Source organism: Pholis gunnellus (assembly GCF_910591455.1).
Source record: "Pholis gunnellus genome assembly, chromosome: 10".
NCBI classification, from domain to species: domain Eukaryota; kingdom Metazoa; phylum Chordata; class Actinopteri; order Perciformes; family Pholidae; genus Pholis; species Pholis gunnellus.
This window is the reverse complement of record NC_136537.1, coordinates 25,275,239-25,287,435: the sequence shown is the minus strand read 5'-3', so window position 1 is coordinate 25,287,435 and position 12,197 is coordinate 25,275,239. Positions and strand designations below refer to the sequence as shown.

Sequence of the window (12,197 nt, the reverse complement as noted above, 5' to 3'; positions counted from 1 at the left end):
GCCGCAGAGAAATAAAACCATCTTATTTACAGTTTAACTAAATTAAAAAGTGTGTGTGTGTGTGTGTGTGTGCGTGCGTGCAGGTGTTGGAGCTTCTGAATGGTAAAAAATATGAACCAAAATCTCTACAAAAAGCCTTCACTCCTTCTCAAGGTGAGTTCAGTCTCTAATCTGATATAATTTAAAAAAACACTTAAAATGTTTGTTATATGTTTGTGAATAAATAATAACAATAGAAAAGCATCATGACGTAAATAATAACAATAGAAAACAATTAACTATATTCCTTCATATACTTACTGTCTATAAATCTTCACCACAGTCTGTGTATTAATACATCTACATCCTCAACACCACCACTGAAACCTAATGATCAAATACAGCTGAGGATCAGTTTAAAGACGTTCAGCATTAAAGAATCAGCTCAAACACAAACACGTCAACAGTTTGTTCCTGCATGCAAAACATAAGGATGCGTCATTGAGTTTAAGACAATACAAGTGATGCAAACACGAGATAATAATTAAAAAATAAAAAAAATACCCCAAACTACATACATATTAGTTTATCTTTTATTCATACAGATTCAGTTTGCTGAATGTTTTAGAGGTGTGTGTGTGTGTGTGTGTGTGTGTGTGTGTGTGTGTGTGTGTGTGTGTGTGTGTGTGTGTGTGTGTGTGTGTGTGTGTGTGTGTGTGTGTGTGTGTGTGTGTGTAGGCGACCTGGCGAGCCTGGACGTGGAGGTGAAGCAGCAGGTGTGTCGCGCTCTGGAGAGTGAGGGATGCTGGGAAAAACTGGCTCACAGTCTGGGTCTCGGGATCCTCAACACGGCCTTCAGTCTGAGCCCCTCCCCCGCCAAAACACTGCTGGAGAGCTACGAGGTAACACACACACACGCACACACATATTTACATACAGAAAGTATATTAAGGAAACTCAAGAATTTTCTTCATTTATTACTTACTTTTATGTCTCTGTTTTGTCTCGCTTGTCACACACGCACATAAAAACATTTGATGTGTCACATCAGAGATGAAAAATCTATTCTTGAAAATACAGAAATCCAGCTTTTTTAATCCAAATTAAACTACAGTTGAGATCTTAAATAAATTAATAAATCTACCTTCATTCATAACACTTTTATTTGGTTTAGCATTTTTCAACAGTTTTATGTCGTTTATTTTGTCTCTCCTTCTTTTCCTGTAATGTCTTTAATTTCTGTTGAATAGTTTCTATTTTAGTTTTGTTTGTCTCTTCCTCTGTTGATGCGTTCAGGTTTATTTGACCTTAACTGTATGAATTGATTGACTGTGACCTCTGACCTGTTTTTGTCCTGCAGGTCTCGGGCGGGACGGTCAGGGACCTGCTGGCTGGTCTCGGGTCAGTCGGTGAGTGCAGAGCGCTGAGCGTCCTGGAGGAGGCGCTGCGACGCCACGACGACGAGGAGGAGGAGGAGGAGGAGGAGGACGAGGAGGACGAGGAGGAGGAGACGCAGAGGACCGAAGAGACGAGTGGTGAGCGGACAGGAGGCGACCGCCGTCACGTTTATTTATTTATTGGTTTATTTGATAAGGGACCGTGCACATTAATAAACACTTTGCTGTAAATCCTCCAAGAGGCAGATGTCACAAAGTAAACCTAAACACAGAATATAAGATTACATTTACAAAGTTACGAGATATCGACCCTTTACAAAGCGTGCAGAAACAATGAAAGAAGTGAGAATATTAATATAAGTAGTACCATCATTCAGGAGACTCTTACGCTACGTTGTCAAGTACTAACAAGACAAAGTCAACACACAAAGACAACACAATGAGGATAACTACGATACATAGAAACATAGACTAAAGACAAGATTATGTTGCATTGTTAGACACTAAAAACTCTCTCACTCACTCACTCACTCACTCTCTCTCTCTCTCTCTCTCCCCGCCTCCCCACAGGTGAGTCTGAGGTGCGGGATCTGAAGGTGGACGCTCGTATCGACAGCGGGGTGTGTGACAGCGGGGTGGAGCTCTCCACGGCGTGACAAACTGCATCGATCTCTCCGATCAGGTTTTCAGGGCTGAATATTTCTCGTCACAATTCAATTTAACAAAAAACACGTTTTTAAGGTAAAGAAACGAAAAGCTAAACATTTGGTTTGATGGTTTTCAGCCCACACTACACTCCCAACAGCTCTACCAAACAATGTAAACGTGTGTTATTTGTTCCTCACTTCAAAAGGAAAATACAAGCAGAGTCCCTCAAAGGTCACGTGGTAGAAAAAGTATTGATTTGATTGACTGTTATGATATTTTGGAGTCGTGTTCTGTTGGTTTCTGCAGCAGACGTCTACTGTCTGCAGGGGAAAAGGTGCTATTGATGCTGAGATGATTGTAAAGAGGTTCATTAGACCGAAAGGATCAGTTCAGACTGTTTTAAATCTGTCTTTAGAGAACACGCTCACGTCCACGTGGAGAACGATTCCTCCTGTTTCATGCATTGCATGAAGTCCATGAATCCATCCTGGCCTTCTGGCATCCTCTGGTTGTATAGAAGTCTATGAGAAAATGACTCTACTTCTCTCTTGATTTATTACCTCAGTAAACATTGTAAACATGAGTTTATGGTCTCAATCTCTAGTTTCAAGTCTTCTTAAACTACCATATATGGACTGAGGAGGAGTGACGTAGAGACGTCGTAGGGTAGAGACCTGTCAATCACTGTGTAGCCCCGCCCTAAAGCATCCCCTGCTTTATGGTCTGTGTGACTCTAAATGGACCATCATTTACTAAATGAACATCATGCTGTATTGAAGAAGACTTGAAACTTGAGATTGAGACCATAAACTCATGTTTACAATGTTTACTGAGGTAATAAATCAAGAGAGAAGTAGAGTCATTTTCTCATAGACTTCTATACAACCAGAGGAGTCGCCCGCTGGTGGATGGATGTTGATCTTCTTCTGCAGCCTCTAAACCTGCACAAATACGACAAAAACAAGCCGTGTGATGCACCTTTTAACTGACCTGCCAATCAAACAGTGTCTCCTGAGATAGTCCCGCCTATTTAAATGAGGAAATATGCAGACATTTTGGAGCCAAAGGGTAAATGTACTTCAACTACTGATCCTCCGATTAGAAGACGACCGTGTCTCTGAGCCACAGCCGTCCGAAAATCAGCCCCTTTCTATGCAAATGAGCCTCAGTGCAAAAACAGCACCGTCGGTCTGAGATATCAAACTCTGTCACGTTTAAATGTTTAAAGTAGTTTAAATTATAGGTGTCTCTCGCCATTGTTCTGCCTACAAAGACCATGTTTGTTTTTAACACATGAAATTACTGCCATCAGCTGGAAAACTCAGCTGGTTTCTTTTCATAAACGTCCCAAATATCTTCACTGAATCAGACCTCGAGACGCGGCTGGAAGTGATGTTTTTGTTGACGCTGGTAGAAATATGTAAATCATATTAGTATCTTTATGTCTGAGCTCAAAGTTTAATGTGACGTCTTGAGTTTCTAATATTCTACATTTAACTAAGAGCTCAGCGATACACTTATAATGTAACGGACACATTTCTGTTCATGTCAACAAACGTTATACACTTTATCATGGCAGAGCTGTTGTACTGGACTGCATTGTTGTTGTTATTATTATAATAATAAGATAATAAGATATCCGGTTCTGCCTGCAGAGATCTTTTCAGTCGGTATGAACAGGAGGAATCATGACAAACTCTCCACATATAAACGTTTTAATATTGTCTTCAGACAGATTTAAAAAACAAAACAATCCGTGAAACTCATTTTAAATGTGCTCATTTTAGTGTTTTTTGTTTTTGTTTTAAGGGCTTTTATTTTCTGTCCGTCTCACCACTGAAAACATTTAAAGATTCATAAAAACAGAAAGTCATGAACCTGTTTGTAAAAATAATAATGTTTTTCATGTATCTAAAGTGTCTTCCTCTGATAAGATAAGTGATATGTTTGAGCACAAAGACTGGAGGCAGAGGGCAAACTGTTGCAAGGCATTGTGGGAAAAGAAGTCCAGAGCTGTGAGGAGTTGTAGTCTCTTTTCAGTGTGAAACCAAAGCTCCTCTCTGATATTTATATCTTTGCCCGGCACTGTACAGTTCAACGCCAGCTTTTCATTGGTTGTTATTTTTTAAATAAAGTTTTTTTATATATATATATATATATATATATATATATATATATGAACTCTCGTCAAGTTTGTTTATTTATAACTTCAAATAAATAACTATTAGTATGATTTACTACAAATGTGTCCTTGTGTTTTGAATATATATAATATATATCTGTGTATCTTCCTTGTAAATATATTTTTTACTTTTAAGTAAAGGCTCTGAGTACTTCTCCCATCACTATAATATCTATAATGTTATGAAAAAACCATTCTGCACAACGAGTACTTTTACTTCTAATTTAATAAAATCAACAAATAAAAATAACAACTTTATAATAATCATGATTATAATAATACAATAACTTATAATAATATTATTAATGATAATAATTATAATGAAGATAATAATAATACCTAAAAGTAGTGCTTTTCTCAATAATAATGATAATAATGATAATTATAATGATGATGATAACAATAATACATATAAATCGCTAAATAAAACTAGTGTTTTTCGAGCCACCATGTTGTGTCTCTCTTCTTCTGCGGTGCCGCTAAACATCGTCAGAGTGAGCCCTCCTTCCTTCCGGTCCTCTGACAGCTGCTCTCTGAGTGAGAACGGAAGACATTTTGAAGCTGTTGCGGTCGGTCGGTCCATTATATCGAGTGTCAGTCAGCCTGAAGTCGGGGCTGACGTTGCTGGAGAGTCTTAAAGAAGCCCGTTAAAATAGTCTGTTGAAAACAACAACCAAGACGAGTGTTAACAGAAACAGTTATAGTTTTAACTGGTGTGTGTGTGTGTAGCATAGCTGTCTTAGCCAGCCTACAAAAGCTAGCAAAGTTGCTAATTAGATGCTAGCTAGTTAGCGCCACCTAGCTGGCCTCCTTCCTCCTCCTCTCCTTCCTCCTTCACCTCGACAAACGGTCACTTTTACACACACAATGGCTTTAAAACGAATCACCAAGGTAACGGACTTCAACTTGTTCTTTAACTACATTAACTATTAAGAGTGTAACGTTTGTAGTTCTTAAATAACCGATGTCTGTGGTAGCTCGGTAGCTAGCGTTAGCTCGTTAAGCTAGCGGCAAGTTAGCTTGTTCACCCAACTGCTACCGATGACACAACATTTGACATTTTAAATTGTCATTTTATAGCTTCAAGGGTTTTTTTGGTTTTAGGGGTTCTTAATATATTTTCTGTGTGAATTGTTTACACGTATTAACATTTATTTATTATTTATTTTGGGTAGAAAACCCTCCGTAAATTCTTTAAAATGAAACAATAACCCTGATGTTAGCTTTAGCTTCTTTAGCTTAGCTTTAGCTTCAGGCCTCTTGTCATTAAAATAACTGTACAGTCATTTTTAACTGACACCATCTTTTTTTAATTTTGTCCACGTTACGGGTTTCAGGGTTATGTCGAGTGTACTCAATGAAGTTAAGTTTTTACAACTCAACTCATCGGTGGAATAAATATTTAGATATTTTTTACTGAAGTAAGACTAGAAATACCTCGTTGTTTAAATAGAGTTTATAGAATTTAATACGTGACTTAAGAACGAGTTTAAAAAGTCATTTATTTTAATAATATCGTAATATGACATTATTATTATTATTATGTGAATGAAGACTGGCCTTCAATATTACCACACCAATATATAATGCATTATTTTCCTCATAATAATAATTTTGGCAATTAATTCAAGAAATATTACTTATTTTTTCCTCCAAACATTATGTGACTTAAGAAAGTCATTTATTTAAATATCGTAATATAATGACAGTATGTGAATAAAGACTGCCCTTCAATATTACCACACAAATATGCTGCATTATTTTCCTCATCATAATAATAATAATAATTTTGGCAATTGATTCAAGAAATATTACTACTTTTATCTCCAAAAAATGTTTTACTAAAGATAATATATTTTCATATATCTTTTCCTGATAACGCTTTTTTCCCTCTAAATATTATGGCTTATTGGTTTTTCTCATTCTATCAGTAAATCCAATAACTTAATGTAATACTTTTATAAGAAGTTCTCATCTTTAAATATTTTCACAATCAGTTTCACAGGATAGAGTTGAGATAAGATAAAAGTAATAATTTCACGAGAAAAAGTCACAATATTTTGAGTCATAATATTACAAATGTTTATTTTAATAGTCAGCCTACTTCTTCCACCATTAGACTAACATTTAAATGTGAAATATTATACCACGATATAGGACGTGTCACATCTCGATAACAATATATGTCAAAGTAAAGCATGTTCTGTTAGTTCAATTAAAACATTGTTAAATATCCACATAATATTAGAGCTTAATTTGTAAACTAGTATTGAATATTTTCTCATTTAATTACGAGCTTTAGTTTAAAAGTGAAATTTCAGAGGAAAAAGATAAATATCTACATATATTCACACCCTCAAAATATTTAACTGATATTCTGAGAAATATGAGTCAATATGTTTTTAGACGAAGTAATTGTGTATCAGGATATTTTGATGTATGATGTCAACTTATTGAATTATTGCCTAAATTCAAACTGTTATATTTGCACATTGTCCCGGAAGTTTGAGAACACGGCAGATAAAATATGACGATTAACTTTTTAGTCTTTGCTGTTTTATAACCACTAATAAATACAAAATAATTGTATCGGGGCAAGTGAAAATGTACTTTGGACAAGTATATCAGTGAAAACACTTCTTAGTCATAGCCCAGAGATAAGAATACTATATTTGTATTTTATTTTTGTAACTTTTGCCAAAAATTCACTTGTTCCAGCTGCTGAAATGTGAGGATTTTCTGCTTTTTTTTAAACTGAATATATATTTATGACATTTGAAGATGTGAACTTTGACGTTTTTTAATATTTTTCTGTGAGATTCTTATGAATGAATTATTGAAAATAGTTTCAGCCCTTAAGTTTGATGTTTTATTCACGGTTCAGTAATCCGTCAGGGTAGTTTGACTATTGAACTATTTAGGAGTTTTAAAATACTTCTAGTTGTATTTTTACACACTGAATTCAAATCAAATGTTTGATACTAAAATACAGAGGACTCAAAGTTATGTGGCGTCAAAACATCCACGAAGATTTTATGCCATAAATAAATAATGAATAGAAAACACATTATTACTTTATTATCACTGTTACTTTTACACACTTCTATAACATAGTTTGAGAAATGCATATGAGACCGAGATGACATCTTAAATAGTAATAAAAGGGAAATGTAATCGTAAAATGTAGTTTGTTTCTTTTGCTGGTAAATAATCTAGCTGTTTTTTTCTTTCATCTGAAATAGAAAAGCAACACTTTCAATCTTAAGTTTAACAGAAAAGTTTCCTTTAAATCATCAAAAGTCATTCGGCATAAAAAACGACAAACCAACTAAAAATATGTCCAGAAAACTGTTCGATACGTAAATAGCTTCTTAAAGGCAATGCTAATCAAACAAACGTGTCAGAAACTTGAGTAAAACAGATTTTTATAATATTTTATTGTGAGGCAGGATGCGTTTTAGTGTCAAACCTGTAACTTTTGTCTCCCCCTGCTGGCAGAGACTGTAATTCATAATATTATTTTGAATTTGAATTAAACGAACACTGTTGATGTGTTGGTAAAGTTCTGTCCACCTTGACTCCTTATTTTCCCCAAAATATTTGTTATACCTGTTGTACTATTTGATTAAAGTGATTCACCGGATTAAATTATGTTTTTGTTTTCAATCAACTTTCTTTAGTGAATATGACTCGTCGGTGCGGCCTTCCTTAGGAGAGCAAACTGTTTTTTTACCATTATATACTAGCTCTAGAGTTATTAGTTAAATAATGTGATATACTGGATTACACACTAGCTCTAGAGTTATTAGTTAAATAATGTGATATACTGGATTACACACTAGCTCTGGAGTTATTAGTTAAATAATGTGATATACTGGATTACACACTAGCTCTAGAGTTATTAGTTAAATAATCTGATATACTGGATTACACACTAGCTCTAGAGTTATTAGTTAAATAATGTGATATACTGGATTACACACTAGCTCTAGAGTTATTAGTTAAATAATGTGATATACTGGATTACACACTAGCTCTAGAGTTATTAGTTAAATAATCTGATATACTGGATTACACACTAGCTCTAGAGTTATTAGTTAAATAATGTGATATACTGGATTACACACTAGCTCTAGAGTTATTAGTTAAATAATCTGATATACTGGATTACACACTAGCTCTAGAGTTATTAGTTAAATAATGTGATATACTGGATTACACACTAGCTCTAGAGTTATTAGTTAAATAATGTGATATACTGGATTACACACTAGCTCTAGAGTTATTAGTTAAATAATCTGATATACTGGATTACACACTAGCTCTAGAGTTATTAGTTAAATAATGTGATATACTGGATTACACACTAGCTCTAGAGTTATTAGTTAAATAATCTGATATACTGGATTACACACTAGCTCTAGAGTTATTAGTTAAATAATGTGATATACTGGATTACACACTAGCTCTAGAGTTATTAGTTAAATAATCTGATATACTGGATTACACACTAGCTCTAGAGTTATTAGTTAAATAATCTGATATACTGGATTACATACTAGCTCTAGAGCAGTGGTCGCCAACCCGGAGACTTTCCCTGTCGCTCTCCAAAATAAAAAAATCCTGTTTTATTTTGAAGGGGATTTTGTCTGCAGGCTGTCTGCTCTTCATCTCCGCTTGTGTGCACGTCTCAGAACGCGCAGCTGGTGGCCTCCACCGAGGCGGGTCTATGAAGCAGTTTAGCCAGTCGCTGATTAAAGATATAAATGAGTGACATACAATTTAGCCAATCAGCGTCCTCAAATAGATTCAGCTTGGGGCCAAAACGATTTGGCCCCAAGCTGCGCGTTCTCGTCAGGAGAAGTCTCTACAGGCGAGCGCAAGCGCGAGCACTACTCCTCCAAGACCCGTTTGAGAGGAGAAGTTTGGCGGAGATTCTGCAGTTAAAGAGCTGATCCCAGATCAGCCTGACCTCACAATCAGACAGCAGACTAGCGGGAAAGGGAAGCAGAACATGAAGCTTCTCTACTAGCTGCACCAGACAGGTTTGGCTAGCTGGATGATGTCATGCTAACAACTTAGTTAGCTTTTTAAAACAACGGGGGACAGATCCAGCACGGACAGTTAGGGAGTGAGGGATGAGGAGGTAAGGAAACATGAGAACACCAGGGTAGGGAGTGAGGGATGAGGAGGTAAGGAAACATGAGAACACCAGGGTAGGGAGTGAGGGATAAGGAGGTAAGGAGACAGACACCTCACAGACTGCCTCAGACTGGCTGTCTGTGCTTATGAGCCGAACTACAAGGCACTCAGTGTTCAGTCACAGCATCACACTGACTTGAGTCACATGACTTCTGATGGCATTGTGATGGGACACAGAGCTGAACTGCACTTACATTAGTTGCACTGACTGAGAATTGTGTGTGTGTTGTGTTGTGTCAGTGTTGCGTTGTAACGTCAGTTGATAAATACAATAAATAACAGTTAATATTGGTCGTTCATCCAGCCTGCTCATTGCAAATGTGTTTTTTCTTGTTCATATTGTGTGCGGTTAACAAATAATTTCCTTTTTATGTTGCACTGAAATTAAGTCATTTAGTGTGTTCTTGGTCACATCCATTTGAAAGCTGGACCAACGTGTTTGATTTCATTCAATTACAATTAGGCCAAATAAAAAGCCTCAAGTTGTTAGCACAGTCTGGACAGTCTTTCTCTCTCAACGCCTCAATAAGTAGATCTGGCCGGTCACCAAGGCAGAGGTCAGGGGTCTTGGGCTTAAAAAGGTTGGTGACCACTGCTCTGAAGTTATTAGTTAAATAATCTGATGTACTTTAAAGTGGCTCTGAAGTATATTCCGGGGTACTTCAGAAGTAAACTCGTGAAGTATTTTTTTTAATAACTTCAGTCGTAGTCTGTGTACTTTTTAACTGGAGTACTCGTTCTCTCTCCAGCTGCTTCTGTCTCAGTCTGAATTCCTGGCTGCTTTCTCGAACTCAAGTCAGATCTGAAAGATGAGCTGTGTGTGTGTGTGTGTGTGTCACATACCAACACACAGGCCTGATATACCCTGCTCTGTCCACACAACTCTGAGTAAAAATAGACGTGCTTACACATCAATAATGACCTCGTGTGTGTGTGGGTTTGTTTTCAATGCTGCGTTCACACAGACATAGAAGTTCAGCTTCATGTTTAAAAACGCATCTTTCTTTGTGGCGATGCTGCTTAACTGTTGGTTCCAATCATTTGATGAATAAAAGGTCACAAATAGTGAAACGTCCAAAGTGACAAATGTCTTTCAATTTGTCCGACTGTTGATGAAAACCTCAGATATTCAGAACATCTTAACTATCTGCATTTAATCTCCTGTACCGCGTGGTTTATCATGTATTCTGATGTATTAATGCGTCAGTGTGAGGTAACGACACTGTGAAGTTACTGAAGACGTCGTCTCACTCACACAGTGGTTAAAGGAAACAGGAAATACAAACGGACCAATAAACCACGCTAGACGTCACACGTCTTCTTCTATCATTTTATTAATGAAGTTCTGTCTTAAATCAGACAGACTTCGATTTATTTAGTATTCGTTGACAGTCGGGAGTTAAACCGTCTCTTTGTTAGAGATCAGCTGTTTTAAATGCAGACGGACCGGAAACACATATTTCCAGATGTTTGTTTCAGTGAGACAGAAGATAATGAATGTGATTGTTTATCTTTATATCATCTTACTGGTAAACGGCTCCTTTATTTAAATGATTTGACAGACTTTAAAGTTGGTGTTTGACGTCGAGGATCCTAATTTCTTCTTCTTTATTTTAACTTCTTTCTTCTTCTCTGTTTTCAGGAGCTAACTGATCTGTCCAGAGATCCTCCGGCTCAGTGCTCCGCTGGACCCGTCGGTGAAGACAGTAAGACGGTTTCACCTTTTACATGTTGTTTACATCTGACTCAGCAAATATCCTTTAACCCTCTTTTCTGTTTCCTGTTTCCAGTGTTTCATTGGCAAGCTACTATTATGGGACCTGTGAGTATTACTGTACTCTGACTCTAGTGTTAGATTCATCTTTTCATGACGAGACAAGAAATTACGTTTTTATGAAGTTCTGCACATCTTTTTATTTAGATATAGCAAAAGTACTGTACATAAAACATAAAGATAAAGACATGAATACAGACAAACAAAACCTGAGAAAATAATAATTTATAAACAAATAAATAGTGCATAAGTTATAATATAACAGATATATGTACTGTAGATATTCCAAAGTGAATCAACTTTAATGTGTTATTAATATTAATTAGTTGTATTTAATGTCTATTCACAATGAGTAAAGACGTGCAGCTGTATATTTGTGAACTGGTAGTAAAAGTATATAAAATAAAGTGCAGCACAGTTATGAATGTGTTGATATGCACACAGATGTTGGTAGTGATGCTGTGTGACGGTTTAACCGGTTTGTTTTGTGTTTTCTCTGCTGCAGCCGGACAGTCCCTATCAGGGCGGAGTATTTTTCCTGACTATTCATTTCCCCACAGATTATCCCTTCAAACCACCCAAGGTAGCTCCGCCTCTAAAGCACACCCTGCTTTATGGTCTGTTTGACTCTAAATGGACCATCATGTACTAAATGAACATCATGCTGTATTGAAGAAGACTTGAAACTAGAGATTGAGACCATAAACTCATGTTTACAATGTTTACTGAGGTAATAAATCAAGAGAGAAGTAGAGTCATTTTCTCATAGACTTCTATACAACCAGAGGAGTCGCCCCCTGGTGGACACTAGAGAGAATGCAGCTTTAACACGTGAAGCTCTGACTTCTCTTTACAGAACCGGAGGTTGTCTCCTGGTTTAAAGTTAATATGTATTGTTGGTAAAGCAGCTGAGAGTCTCTGTGAAGCGGTCCTCTCTGGTGTTTGACTCGTTCACACTCGACCAAACATATTCACGGTAGAAAGAGATGATTCAACAAACCTGAAAGATGCTTCA

General features: G+C 36.5%; 2 protein-coding genes across 3 annotated transcripts in view; both read left to right on the top strand.

The window, feature by feature from the left end:
• Positions 1-4,261, top strand: part of nfkb1 (nuclear factor of kappa light polypeptide gene enhancer in B-cells 1) — a 30,494-nt gene extending 26,233 nt beyond the window's left edge. Inside the window, exons 21-24 of the mRNA XM_079167412.1 lie at positions 84-153; positions 718-881; positions 1,340-1,514; positions 1,947-4,261. Coding sequence (XP_079023538.1) covers positions 84-153; positions 718-881; positions 1,340-1,514; positions 1,947-2,032 — 495 coding nt within the window. The 3' untranslated portion in view covers positions 2,033-4,261. The remainder of the gene's footprint in view (positions 1-83; positions 154-717; positions 882-1,339; positions 1,515-1,946) is intronic.
• A 476-nt stretch (positions 4,262-4,737) lies between these two features.
• The window catches only part of LOC306701900 (ubiquitin-conjugating enzyme E2-17 kDa-like), a 9,733-nt gene continuing 2,273 nt past the window's right edge, over positions 4,738-12,197 (top strand). For both annotated transcript variants that reach the window (XM_079167336.1, XM_079167335.1), the window contains exons 1-4: positions 4,738-5,097; positions 11,051-11,114; positions 11,199-11,230; positions 11,688-11,765. In XM_079167336.1, coding sequence (XP_079023462.1) covers positions 5,074-5,097; positions 11,051-11,114; positions 11,199-11,230; positions 11,688-11,765 — 198 coding nt within the window. In that variant the 5' untranslated portion in view covers positions 4,738-5,073. The remainder of the gene's footprint in view (positions 5,098-11,050; positions 11,115-11,198; positions 11,231-11,687; positions 11,766-12,197) is intronic.